The following is a 14,543-nucleotide window of genomic DNA, read 5'->3' as shown; positions in this document are numbered from 1 at the left end:
CTCAGTCTCCAAACTGGGCAAACAGCAGAATTCAGTACTTCAGATGCCTCATAGAATAGACCTGCGTGTGACTCAGCGTGCATGCGGCACTGCCCAGAGTATGACATCACAGCCTGTGTGAACCAATGAGCAGAGAGCCCAGAGTATGACATCACAGCCTGTGTGAACCAAAGAGCAGAGAGCCCAGAGTGTGACATCACAGCCCCATGTGACTCCATGTGGGAGTCACCCAGAGTATGACATCACAGCCTGTGTGAACCGATGAGCAGAGAGCCCAGAGTATGACATCACAGCACTGAGTGCCTCCGTGGGGCGCCCAGTGTCTGACATCACAGCCCAATGTGATGGAGTGCGCTGGGAGCCCAAAGTATGACAACACAGCCCTGTGTGATGCCCTGTGTGTCTCCAAGAGAGTCGGGACAAACTACCAGCAGCAAACATGGCAACTTGTCACACAGTTTATTCTGAGAAGAACCACACAGACAGGAAGTGCAGAGGAGACAGGCAGCACGTGTATATTCAGTGTGCTGGAGTATTCTGGAATGAGAGAAGTTGATCCCTAAGAACTAACAACAACCTCAGATGAAGCCCCACAAGGGGAGACAGAGCTGCGGATGGGATCTAAGGACAGAATAGGGGCAAGGAGAAAGAAGGTCTGGAAAGATTGACTGAGGAGGGGCACAAAGAGTAAGACGATCACTTAGTTAAAACGAGAGCAGGGAGCTCCGGTCTGCCAAACTTAAACAGTATTGACCTGCCTTCCCCAAAAGAGCTGCTACTGCATTCCAAAGAGTTAAGAAAAACAAGAAATCTGGGTGACATCTCTAACGTAGAAAGAAAAAACTTTCAGCTGGTGGCACACCCTTCAACGTCCAGTACCCAGGAAGTAATAGAAGGAGAAATAAAGAGTTGAGAGCCATCCACAATTACATCGTGGGTTCGAGGACAGCCTGGCATACAGGAAACCTACCTTAAAAAAAAAATCAAAGACTGGCATAGTGGATCACGGCTTTAATCCTAGCACTCAGGAGGCACAGACAGCTGTATCTCTGGGAGTTCTTGTACTGGAAGTTCTAGTCTGCATCGTGAGTTCCAAGCCAGGCAGGATACTTGGTTAGACCCTGTCTCAGAAAGCAAAACCAGCCCAAACCACCGAAAACACAGAACACAAGAACAAATACAAGAATGTATCTCAGAGTGCAATGACCTTTCCTGAAATCCCAGAATTTGGGAGGCTGAGGCAGAAGATCCAGAATTCGAGGCCAGCCTGGACCACCCAGAAGAACCCTGCGGGTACTAGAAAATGTGACCCTAAACACATGATAAAGGAACTAAAAGGATTTCCAAGAACATGGTAGGTCTAGAAGACAGACCAAGAAAATCCAACGTCTGCTTCTGTTGGCTCTGAAGCCGTTGGAGAGTAATAAAAACGTCTGATCTTCAACAACTCTTTAGTGAGGGATAACGAAAGCCACACTTGGGATTCTATGTCGGGGCTGTGATCTCTTCTGTGGAAAGACGAACTCTTGAAAGTGACTGTCCTGGGAAGAGTAAAGAAAGCGTTCCTGTGGGTATCTATGTGTGGCCAAACCGGGGGCAGAGAAAAATCAGATTAGTGGACCTGACCTTGACAGCACTTTATGGCAAAAAGACAATACAGGAAAAAAACTAAAGATACAAAGATACCCGAGCAAGGACAAGACAGGATGGCCGAGGCTTTCTATCAGACACGTGACCTTTCCAGCAAAGACTACAAACTGCTGTGAGCACATCATCGAGATGCCTCCCAGAGCACCCCTTCAGAAAGAGGCGCGTGGCCAGTCATCTCCCCCAATGCTGGAAGCAGGCTGACTTTTGGCACTACAAGGAAGTGATGGTGGAGAGTAGGTGAGCCCGTCTTGGACAGAGTTGACTGGAAAACCTGAGAGAGCAAGTTCTGCAAACAGATAATTAGCTGGGGGGAAATGGGTACTTCCTCCTTCAACCCCCAGCTCCTGGCACAAAAGGAACAGAGAGCATACTAGTGGCCGATTTAAATGTCACTCATGGTAGGGAACCAATAGAAAACAGCTCTCGGAAGAGGCAGACAGGAGTGCTTCTAAGGGCCTAAAGGCACCTATTAGAAGAATATCATTGTCACCGAAAATACTCAAAGGTCCACTAGAGAGAACACAGTGTCTACCTTTAAAGACAAAAACGTGATCTTGATCAACCACTCAATTGACAGCTTACAGGAAATGCAGACACTGAAACATGCTAATTGTTAGAGGAATGCTGCACTCAGCGGACACGCAGCCTCTTCCACAGGAACGAAGCCTACCACGAAGCAACGTCAGGGAGAACCTCCAAACCGAGGCTTGCTCTCAGCATCCGTCAGCCAAACACTTACAAAACTTGTCTACATTTTTATATTACTTACGTTCAACAGGGGGAGAGGTGAGCACTGAATACTCCACAGCAGGTAGAGCTATGATTTGTTTTCCTGCTTGAATAAAGTGTCCCTCCCCCGTGTGTTGGAAGGCTCGGGGGTGGGGGGTGGGGAGGTGGGGGGGGGGTGTCGGTGCAGCGATGAGATGCGACACCGTGACTGTTTATGAAAGGAAATCAGTATTTGAGAGTTACATACTGAAAATATTTCTAGATGGAAATCAAGCTCCATAGGAACGGGATGGCGAACTGGGGAGGGGGCGAGGCTCCAAGCCTGGCCTCGTGGATCCGAGAGCTCACTTTGTTCTCCTTGAAATGCCACTGTGATAAAAAGCGCACTGGCCAAGTGCGAGGACACACACCTGTAGTATCGGCTTTTGAGAGGTGAGGGCAGGGAGACCAGGAGCTTGAAGTGTCGTCCTCAGCTACATACTGAGTTTGAAGCCAGCCCGGGCTACAAAAAAATAATGCCTTAAAAACACCAGCAACAATGCAACTATCACGTTAAATGTTCCCCCATGTTGAAATAAAAATGGCTGCCAAAAAGTTTCCAAAGGGGCCAGGAACAATAGAGGCTACCTGATGCCTTTCAAAATGGGTTTACCCTTTCTTCGTCAAGTGACCTTCAACTAGGCCAGTCCACCAACTTAGAGATGACCTTCCCAGTTCCAGCCAAGAGGCGACCATGATCCTCCTCAAGTACCTCAAACAAATGATTTCGTAGACCAGTAAAACCCCGCGTGTGCGTATCCAACGCCAGGGAATTCATCAACAGTGCTTGAAGCCACAGGGCAACCACCTCGGGCTTCCTCCTTAAAACCATCAACTAGGCCTGTCAACCAACTTAGGGATGTCCTTCCCAGTTTCAGCCAAGAGGGGACCATGATCCTCCACAAGGACCAGATGTCCACCATCCAAGGACAGGCGGATCAAAACTTCTTGTCCTGATTCCCCAAGTCGCAATCCTCAGTTCAGTAAATCCCATTTTTAAATCTGAAAAGCTCAGAGCTTAACACGTTCTGGATATCCAAAAGGCCATTCTAAAGGCTGAGATGCAAAAAATAAATAAATAAACCTCACTATGTCCCATCCCGTGACATCTCCGTGCTGGTAGTTCATCCTGACCAGATACGGCAACAGGCTTGGGACTTGCGGGCTGTCAGTGTCGAAGCTGCACTTTGTCTAAGTACAGTCTTGTAGGCTTTAATATGGCCATACCCAGATTTTTATTTTTTATTTATTTTTTATTTATTTATTTATTTATTTATTATTATTTTTGGGGGGTTTTTCAAGACAGGGTTTCTCTGTGTAGCCCTGGCTGTCCTGGAACTCACTCTGTAGACCAGGCTGGCCTCGAACTCAGAAATTCGCCTGCCTCTGCCTCCCAAGTGCTGGGATTAAAGGCGTGCGCCACCACTCCTGGCCCTATACCCAGATTCTTAATTAAAAAAAGATGAAAGGATGTTTTAATTTTGGTATAGAATGAGCCCCTCTCCCCACCCTCCTATAAATCCAAAGAACATCTGAAACAGGATGGAGAGACGGCTCGGTTAAGGGCACTGGTTGCTCTTCCAGAGGTCCTGAGTTCAATTCCTGGCAACCACATGGTGGCTCACAACCATCTGTAATGGGATTCTGGCATGTAGGTGTGCATGCACATATAACATTCATATACATTAATTTTTTTTAAAAAAAAGAACATCTGAAACAGCTCCCTCAGGTAAGAAAGAACATTCTGGAATGTTCTAGAACAAAGGGTTCCATATCTTCAAACAGACAGACACCCTGGCACACTAAAGATGCCCCAAAATCCTGAAGGTGGGGGATGCCCCGGTGTTTCAATTCTGATTTGGTCCCATTCATATATGACAATCAAAGAGTCAAATGACAATCCACTGGATCAGCCCTTCCTGGGAAGGCAGTGGCCCCAAATCACCCCCAAATTCCCACTGACCTCCACTCCATCCTTGCAAGCCCAGCTCCTGTCCCTGCCCTCTCAGGCCTTCCTCTGCTTGGCCCTTCACTGACCAGACACCGCTGGTCATTAAGTCTAAATTCAGCAGATTTTTGTAAGACGGGCCTTCACATTTCTTTCTTTACTCTCTTTCCCTCCCTGCTTTTCTAAGCTCTTGAGAGGAAAGAATTCACTAGAACATAAGCCCCAGGTCAGGGCTATTCACTGCTATACCGCACCCAACTTTAGTAGCTACTCATACCGGCTGTTCAAGAACAGCACCACAGAAGGCGCTGTGCTGGTCAGCAGCTAACGCTGCTGCTGTCCCTTGGCACTTCCTGTGGCAGGAGATGTTCCTTGCCTGCTGGCACTCGCTTTCCCAGCCCCTTATGGAGACAGCGGTTCTAAACTGGATGATAATTTTAAGTTAATGTCCCTTGAAAAATGCTGGAAATGTAAATTAGGCAACACATTCAGATCTGAAGAAGAAACCCACAACCCCTTCTACATATGCTAAGCTTATTTTAAAAACTGGGGCGGTGGGTCCTCTTCTATCAATGTGACGCTTTCTGGTTCTGGTACAGCCGAGAACATCCCTACTATTTCCCTGCATTAAGCATACGTATTATATGAAAATAAATACAAAAACATTCAAGGACAAATTTGCTGCTAGCTACTCTAATACCTTCATATTAAGAAAACCAAAGCTGGCTATGCGACATGGGCTTACAATGCCAGCACTGGGGACAAGGAGCAGAAAGACCAAGGGACTGAGGCCCACCTGGGCAGCATCATGTACCAGGCTAGCCTGAGCTACATAGTGAGACCTTCTAGATTAAAAACAAAAAACAAAAACCGGTCCACATGGTATTTGTCAGTCAATCAAATATCACCCACTTATTGAATCAAAAATCTTTCCAACAACAATAGAGGATATCCACACCATGACAATTGTGATGGAAGTGGAAACACATTTACAATAATTCTACCACCTAACAATTACCTTTAAAATGCCTGTCTAGTTTCTCAGAGAAAAGTCTTGGCTTTTAAAATACAGTTCTATTCTCCCTTTTAAGCATACACTAGCCTTGAAAGATGACAGCCACTAGCCTGAACACTTCTAATATCCACAGTACATTCCCCTCCACCCCCAAATCTGTACTGGATTCCATTCTTTGAATCCTTCCACCCAATAGAGACACAGTCACTGCAGCGGAAGTCCACTGTGGCCACCCTGTCCTTTGTTCTCAGGCACGGAACAATCTCTCCACTTAAGAGTAGCCTATTATACACAAATTACAGGTAGTGTCAGAACGTTTGGGAGTGCCCCTTCCTGAGCCGTTCAAACACCTCAAGTCACCCGAGGCAAGCTGGATATTGTGCCTCACAATTTGAAGACACCGGCAAAGGAGACAGGAGGATGCACTCTGTTTCATTGTTCTAGTGACCCTCTAGGTCAAGAGTCAAGGACCTACATCTTCTCTTAGGTGACAGTCTTCTGCCCATCTTTGCCGGTTCCAAGGGCAACTCTAGTTTCCCAAACTCCAAACCAAATCAAGTCCATACACCCAGAAATGAGCTCATTCCTGGATTTATGGACTGCCTATGACCTACCATTCTTCCCAACCCTGTTTTCGAGATGGGCCCCACCTGTATACTTTAGAGCCTTCTAAGACAGGAGTGGCCATGGAATCAGGTAAGAACTGGTGTATGCCAGCCAGGTCTTGCTCATCCTTTGGTTTTCGAGCTCAAAAGAATGCAAATTTTTAAAAAGGCTTCTTTTAAAACCTGTTGCGTACCCTAGTTCTCATCTCACTAGAGATTTGTCAATAAGCAAAGGATGGGAAGTCATCTCTTTGCCACTGTCAGGTGTTCAGATAGCTGTAATCACGGCTGGGAGTAGCTTGCCGAGGGCGGCAGGGAGGAATGAGGAGTGAGTGGTGTAATTAGCCATGGACTCACAAACAACTCAGTTCAAACCCGAACAGGATTTGCATGATACGTACACAGACATAATCACATGCACAAGCGCGGCGCATACTTTTCCATTTTTTAAAAGTTATTTCTCTGAATAGGCAATTACTTGACCAGATTTCATTTACAAAAAAAAAAAAAAAAAACTCATCGCATATGGCATTGTGGGAAGCGCTTCAATCTCTGAAGGAGTCTGAAAAATCCAGGTGCCCTAAAGATTAGCCCTATCACCTTGCACCCCATCCTCCAGAGCATCTTTCTACAGGAGCCTCTTGGCTCGCTCAACACTTTTGCTGTTCAGACACTGACTGGATGGCAGCCCCCCTCTTCAAGATTTATTTCAGGTCCCCAGAATGCCTCTGAACCCACCGGTCTACTCAAGGAGAGAAGCCTTGCTTTCTAACCCAGCTGTAAGGCATACGACCAGACTGTCAACTAAAGTTGCTGATACCTGACGTTCTAGTGGACCTGCCCAGCCCTGACGTCCCTTAGACCCTACCTTACACATATCATCGTTCATTCTTATCTAACCAGAAGCTAGTGAGTAAGCAGGACTGAGGTCTCTACCACCATATCCCAGATCCCTGGTTGATCTACTGTGTGCCTTTGAACCATGACTGTGAAATGACCAAAGGGAAGGGAGGAAGGGATGAAGACTCGTGGGCAAGCCACAGAAGGAGCAATGCACCTCAAGCCATCAACAGAAAAGGAGGGTGGTGCTGCATCCTGAATCCTACATCCCTGCTGAGCATCCTGCATCCAGCTCCTACATGCCCACTGGGCATCCTGCATCCAGCTCCTACATCCCTGCTGAGCATCCTGTATTCAGCTGAGCTTTCTGCCTAGCCACAGAGCAGGGTGATTCCACCACACGTGAGATCTCCCCATAGTACACCACCACCCTTAGGTGAGGGTGGATCTCTCTCTAGACCTCAGACTTCCTCCATTCTCTTATCTTGGCACTCCATTCACTACGCGGCGGCACAGTTTGCTCCGTGGTTAGATGACCGACCCCCAACAGATCAATAACCTATTTTTGGGCTGTGGCTTCCTCACTGACTGTTTTCCATGGAGCCAAAGACTACGAGCCTTCACACTATATCTGAGAAACACCACACAACCAAGTGAAGAAACCCACATGGCCAGCTATTTTCCCAAACTACATAACAAGGATTGCAGACCATAAAAGGGACATCAAGCCAAACTGAGTTAGGCAGGATAGGACCATATCAAAATGACATCTGGCTTTCCTCCTATCTCCTGCAGAGATCCATTAACCAACCATGGTAGTCTTTTTCAGCCCACAATTTAAAAAATTTTTTTTCAAACAAAAAAAAATCCCAGTTTCCTTCTGAAGCATTGAAGCCACTGGCAGCTTTTACCATTCTTGTCAGGGACTATAAATACTTGAAGACTGACAGCCACTAAACCAACCTTCTTCCCCTTATCATCCCCAGGACTAATAAATCCAATTTCTTTACATTGCCTTCAAAGGCCTCGCTTTCCCAAACTGCTCATCAGCTCTGTGTGTCTGTGTCTACACCCATAACACCCGTTTTATTCACACCTCCACTGGACAGTTCCTTTTGTGACATCTCTCTTTTTCTCATATGACCGGGACACACTTTAGCACACGAGTTCTTCATAATCCCCCCAAATCCTCTCATGATAGCGTTGAGCCGGAGATTGAGACTTTGGGGTTTCATTTATTTCTGACGTGGACCTGACCCAAAAAAGAATTTCATTGACAGTGAGCTTTGCGTCTATGAAATTGAGTCTGAGGTAAGTGCAACCCAAGCCCAGTGGGGCTCAGCGAAGAGCCTCGCCCCACTCTCAGCCTGCCCTGTGACCCCCCTACCCACCAACATCCACCACAACTGCTAGGAACCTACAGCAGCTGAACCCCAGTTCTCCTTCCCTTCTAGGTGTGTGGCAGGTCGTGCCAACTGCATGCCATCTTTATCCCCCCTTGGGTCTCTCAGGCTTTCTCTCTCATTTCCAGAGTACACCTAACCGACAGGGCTTCCCATCCTTTGTCCGGTACCACTCAGAGTGCAAATGAGTTGTCCTTCTGTGCTCCTTCCCACTAACGCGTGCCTCACGTTCTGAGGTGAGACACCCATTCTGTAATAGCCCTTCAAAACGTCCCCTGGAAAGATCATTCACAATCTCCAGAAGGTAGTAGCTAGTCCAAGTGCCTACCAGCTGTGGGCAGAGAAACAACCTACATACAATAGAAAGAAAACTATTCAGCCTAAAAGGAGGGAACCCTGGCCAGGTCTGGTGGCACACGCATGTCCTCCTGGCACTAGAGAGACAGAGGCAGGATTATTAGGAGTGAAGTTGGTTTGGTCAACATGGCAAGACCTGTCTCAAAAACTACAAACAAACATGGCATTCTGGCCTTACACACACAGAAGTCCCCTGAAAACGTTATGGTACTAAAATAAGCCAACCAGAAGAAAGCAACCATTGTGGGGGGGGGGGGGTCTACTTAGACCAGACACACAGAACAGTCCAGTGACAGTAATAGCCAGGGGATGGGTGAGGAGTGAATGAATTAGTGAATGAACCTAATTCATTCTAATAGGTACAACATTTCAGTTTTGCAAGATGAAGTGGTAACGCTAGTTTCCTAACAATGTGAGTGTACTTAGTACTCTGTACTGTGCATTCCAAAAAGTTAAAGGGGTCGATTTTAGGATAAACACATTTTAGTTAAAAACAAACAAACAAACAACACAACAACAACAAAAACCCTCTCCCTTCATCTTGACCTCCCATAGTAAAGATAGCCCACGTTTTGGAGAAGGTCATGGCTGTTCCACACTGCACTTAATTGGACAGAAGGCAAAGCAGGTGGCCCCAACTGGTGACCTTGTTCCCAGTCAAGTCCACCTTGGCCTTGCTTGCCTTCAAGGCCTTCTTTACAATCTGGACCAAGCTCAACACTAAGTAAACGCCCTCCTCCCTCCCCATTCCTTGAGGCTAATCTAATTTGGGGCCACATTTCTACCTTCTTATCCTCCATTTCCTTAACCCTCAGCCATCTGACCAGACCAAAGACTAGATGTTCCTCAAGATCTGAACCTCTCGCTCCGCGTCTCCCTTAACTCTTCCAACCATCACAGCGGCAGATGTTCAGCTCCTCTTCTGAGAGGTGCGTGCTGTCTTATCTCAAAGTAAGATCTCCCGTGCGGATGTCTACGGTCCCCTAGTCTCTGCTAATACCGCCCAACTAGACTTGAGGCTCCTCTCTTTAAAAATGCTGCCCTCCCTCACCCCCATGCATATGCACCCCCCCCCCCAGTGTTACTCTGAGGGTGTCCCTCCCACCGGAGCTCCTATCTGCTGTCCCTGTGAGGACCCAGCAGGGGATTGATAAACTTCGTTAAACTGATACACAGTGTTCTCTAGCCTTGCCTGTGCTTAAAGCTTGGCCCAGTGAGTTGCAGAGCCGTTAAGGCAGTGGTTTCCAGCCTGCTGTGGGTCAGAACCCAGCCAAGGGCAAATTTGAGAGGGTCCTGTACTCCTGGGGAAGTAGTCCAGGAAAACCCCTCCAATTTCATGTCTGCGAAGCCATTTATGGAGAGTAAAGAGCCCCTGGGACCAGAGGAGGGCTTCACCTGGATTCTTGATCCCCAAACTTTTATCCCAAACTCTGCTCTTTGGTGGGAAGTCAAATAAGGGGATGCCAACTACAGAGGCAGAGAAGGCAGCATGCAACAGCATATTTTTTTTTAAAAAACCTAGTCATGGAGGCATAAATTTCATCTTAATACCAAAAAACAAAAAAGCCAAAAAGGACAAGCAGTGTAATCTAGTTTTAGACCAGTTGCGTTTTTTTTTTTTTCTCTCTAAGAGACTAAGCTAAAAGTGGGCGATAAAATCCGAGCGCACTGGAGACCACCCACTTCCTCTGAGGAGCTCTGCACTAAGCATGTCTCATACAGAACCTCCAGCAATCAACCCCCAGCTTCTGCACTGCACCCTGACCCCCTTTCCTCTCCCCCCTTATACAGACGTGGACAGCGACCTCAGGAGGGTCCCGGATCACACAGCTGGTAAACGGGATTCTGGGATGAGAACTCACAGATACTAATTCCAGAAACCAAGCTCTTAACGCCAATGCTACCTGCCCTAAATAGTAATGGAACTTAGTTACATTCTGTAGACCTGCCGGAAGCCTAGCCGTCAAGGTGTACACGGGAACCGTCAAGAGGGAACCTGAAGCACGGGATAGGTGGAGAAATGATCAGGTGGGAGCATTCAGTAGGCACCATCTCCAGTGTTTTCTAGAAGCATCTAGTCAGTCGAACAAGCATGCCCACGAGCTAGCTACTGACTTCAAACGACTTTCTTGATCAGAGACTGAAGTCAGATGATGGCTCACACAACCATGTCCCCAAACAGCCAGTGATCTGAGCCAGGGGGCCAGTCTTGCTCCCAGGTCTCTCTCTCCGGGTTTTTTTTTTTTTTCTTTTTTTCAACAAAGACCTTGCTGGATTAATTAGCTCTCCATTCCAATGTCTCCCTCCCACTGGCAACTTCCTTCCAAGTTCTGCTTGCCCCGTGAAAATACCGACTGGTGCTGTTGAAGCTGCATATGAAATTTTGCATACTTGGATCCCGATAAATGTCTTTTAATCCCGCTTTTGGAAAAGTTACCACACATGACTACAGCACTTTCCACACCCCAGCCTGCCAACTCTTGAACCTAATTCATTCTGGAGAAACGAGACTGTGCCCTTGCCACCTAGATCCAGCTAAGAATTGCTCTGGGCAGCATGGCTGGTTTGGCTCATTTCCTCGTGCCCTTTCTTTAATTGGCTAGAGGATCCTGGAGGAAATGACTCAAGACTCCTAGGAGCAACTTCTAAGGTCTGTCAACAACAGTGGCAAAAACCCATGACCAAAACAACATCTGCAACTTCAGTGAGCGACAGGGAAGCCCACAAAACACTCTGGCACATTCCTGATGAGAATCTCTTCTGGGATTGCCGGTGAACGGTCACTGTATTTTACCGTACTTGGTCACACGGTAAACAGCCACCGAGATCAGCCAGATAGCAGGGACAAATATATAACGCTGTCGTCGTTGCTATTTGAGGGGGCTGGGAATGACTTTCAGCTTTATTTTAGAGATAACGTATCTTCTTTTCTCCCCACCAAAGCCCTCATGTGATAGACTCAAACACCCCTACCCAAACTATAGAGTAGTGGATCCTTGTAGCAAATTAACCCACTCAAATTGAAAAGACCAAAATGTGCTAAGACAAGTCACCTGAAGTCCTCTTAGCCAAAGCAGCTGTCCTGGGCCCCCAGAACCTCCAACAGGGACGGACTTAAGAGTAACCACTCATTAAATACGTTTGTCTTACTTTACAACCGATTCTGGTGAATTGTATAAATGGATGCACAGTTGGGCATATGGAGCCTTATTCTCCAATTGGAAAACAATGGTGGAATAGGAATAGATGCTGTAGTGGTTTAACCTCCTGGGCCCCCTGAGTACAGAAATGGCAGGCAAAGCCCTCAGTATGGGGGCCTGGCAGACATTTACTGATTGTGAAGCTCCAAGTATGCACAGAGCACATCCATGATATGATATTTAAAGCACAGTAGAAGAGTGTTGCAAAAAACATGGCATACGTGATTTATAACATCACACAAATGTGTGGATGGGTGGGGAGAGCCCAGAATGGGGGAGATGTGAAATTATTGAGGATCTCTTCAAGGAACTATCAGATTATCTCCAGCAGGATCATAAGCCAGAATGCCAGGTGCGTGAATGACTGGGGACTTGCACCTGCAGGGACGGGGGATGGGGGAGCATCTGATTCACTGTTCTAGGACCATCCTGTTGAGCTGTACAGGCTGTGAATGCCCCGGAAGGAGGGGTTACTGCAGAGCAGGCACTGGTTAGCCCTCCAAAGGTTACAACATAAACAAAAACACAACTGCTTCCTGCAAAGCCTGGAGCATAACAGTTACACACACACACACACACACACACACACACACACACACGCACACGCACACGCACACGCGCACGCGCCTTAGACAAGAAAGCAGTTTTCTGATATTCTGATATTCTGAACTCCCCCATCCTTCGTGATGCAAATGTCTTCAAGTATCTTTGAAGGGGGGAACCAAAGCCCCCACCCACCCACCCACTCCCAATTTAAAAATTTAAGTGACCGCCCAAGGGCACCTAACCAAGGAGACAGTATGGCTGAAAGGGAGGCCTGAAACTGGAGAGACAGAGAAGGGAATTACAACACACCATGTGCCAGGAATCAGACCTTCAAATTCCCTTTGCCAAAAAGTTATTGGTCAGAGCACACTAATGGGGGTGGGGGGTGGGGGAAATGCAGACCATTGGCTCCTTTCTGTTTTTAAAGGGGAACTGTGAGCTTTGTGCCGGTCCACCTTGCTCTAAAGCAGAACAAGGTGGAAAACATAAAGATCACTGGGGTCATTTTCAGCTAAGGGGTCATTTTCAGCTAAGCGGTCAAATATGCCTAGGAATCTGAACACTCATTTGTGACCCTTGGTGACCCCCTCCTCTGTGCGCAGAGGTCCAGATGCAAGGCTTCCCCCACAAAAAAAAAAAAAAAAAAAAAAGCCCTCTCCGGGCCTTTCAAAAGCATCTAGGGAGTGAGATCTGGAAACCGCAGTCAGCAGTGGGGCTCAAAACAGGTCACAGAGAAGGTGGCCATCTGACGCTTTATTGCAGCGCGCAGATTGTCTCTAGCCTATAGCATCAAGGTAACCTTAAAGGGTTTCTGGTTTTTGTTTTGAAAATGACCTGGGAGGGAGCAGGGCTTCGGGACTAACCAGGCAACCTGCACAGGCAGTGCACCAGCGACACCTGGCAAAAGGGGGGCAGGGCTGAGGAGCTCCAGGGACCTGAAGATCTTGAGACCCAAGTTACCCTGCAGAAGTAACAAGATTTTTCGAACAGCTTGAAACAAATGCTATTTGCAGGAAGCTTACCCCTTCTCCCCCAACCCCTAGCCTCCCCAGGCAGCCCTGAGTATGGCTATCACGTGAGAGAGGTTGTCTGGATCTCGGGTTCCCCCACCCCAATAAAACGACCACCTGCGATTACAAGTCGCACACACTGAAACTAGAGGTTTCCAAAGCTGGGGCGGGCTGACTCGGTCCTGGTCCAGCGCGCACGAGGCGGCAAGAACAGCTGCGTCCCCGCACGCAGTCCCTGCTTCCCAGAAGCTGGCGGCCAACGTAGGCTACAGCAGCTCCCCGGCGCGTGGCAGCAATGAACACCGTGCGGCTGCAGAGAGGGGCGAGCCTCTAGCACGAGATTTACAAAAGGAAAAAGTCTGCAACCTAGCGGCTGCTCGCCACACGCCCGGCTCAAGTTGTCCCCATAACCGCCACCTACAGGCTCGTGGGGTCCCGCCCCAGAGCCTCACGCCGCGTGCTCCCCGTGCAAAAAAAAAAACGGGGTGGAGGGCAAGCAAACCGGAGATTCGTCTCCACGGGTGGCGCCACGCACGTTAAGAGCGGCTGCGGTTGAGTCCCCAGCACTGTGCACAAAGAGCGCTCGAGGTGGGGAAGCAGCGGCCACAAGAAAAGGCTCTCCAAGTTTGCCCGGCATGCGTCCGGGGACCGTGGGCTGGTTGTCCCGGGAGCCGGTCACCCACGCGCAACTTTTAACAAAAAGGAGGCTGTGGCCGCACCTCGCTTGAAGAGAAGACGCTCTCGGTGCGAAGCCCGAGGCCGCCCGCCACTGCCACCCGCGCGCAGTCCGCACAAAAGCATCACCAAACTCGCCCGCAGCCTGCAGTCCACTGCCCGGGTTCCCAGAGGACCCTCGGCCCCGGGTCTCCACCGCCCGGGCTGCGGTCTCCTAGCGCAGGTGAGCGAGGCGGACCACCAGAGTCCCGCGGCCGCCTACCACCTTCGCGGTGGCTGTAACATACAGGCATGGGAAAAGCCAACAGCTACCACTCTGGACGCACCCAGGTGGCACCCCTCCCGGACCCAGGCTGCGCCCACAGAGGGTGCAGTCCTCTTGTCTGCCGCTCTTTCCCACCTGTCTGGCCACGGAGCAGGACCAACAGGATGCAGAGCAGATCCCAGGCGCCGCGAGCGCCTCTCATCGCGGTGGCTGCGCTAGACTCTGAGCTCCTCTCTCTGCTACAGCTCTCGCCCAAGTGCA

General features: G+C 48.7%; 1 protein-coding gene across 2 annotated transcripts in view; it reads right to left on the bottom strand.

Annotated features, from left to right (window-relative positions):
• Kit (KIT proto-oncogene, receptor tyrosine kinase) overlaps positions 1 to 14,543 on the bottom strand; it is a 78,610-nt gene extending 64,067 nt beyond the window's left edge. The window contains exon 1 of one of the 2 annotated variants that reach the window (XM_021210217.1): positions 14,418 to 14,543. In XM_021210217.1, the coding sequence (XP_021065876.1) occupies positions 14,418 to 14,484 (67 nt within the window). In that variant the 5' untranslated portion in view covers positions 14,485 to 14,543. The remainder of the gene's footprint in view (positions 1 to 14,417) is intronic. The other variant, XM_021210218.1, reaches the window with a different exon arrangement.

This window comes from Mus pahari, chromosome 13, assembly GCF_900095145.1.
Source record: "Mus pahari chromosome 13, PAHARI_EIJ_v1.1, whole genome shotgun sequence".
Taxonomy (NCBI): Eukaryota; Metazoa; Chordata; class Mammalia; order Rodentia; family Muridae; genus Mus; species Mus pahari.
Note: the sequence above shows the minus strand (reverse complement) of the source record. Positions and strands in the feature narration are given on the sequence as shown.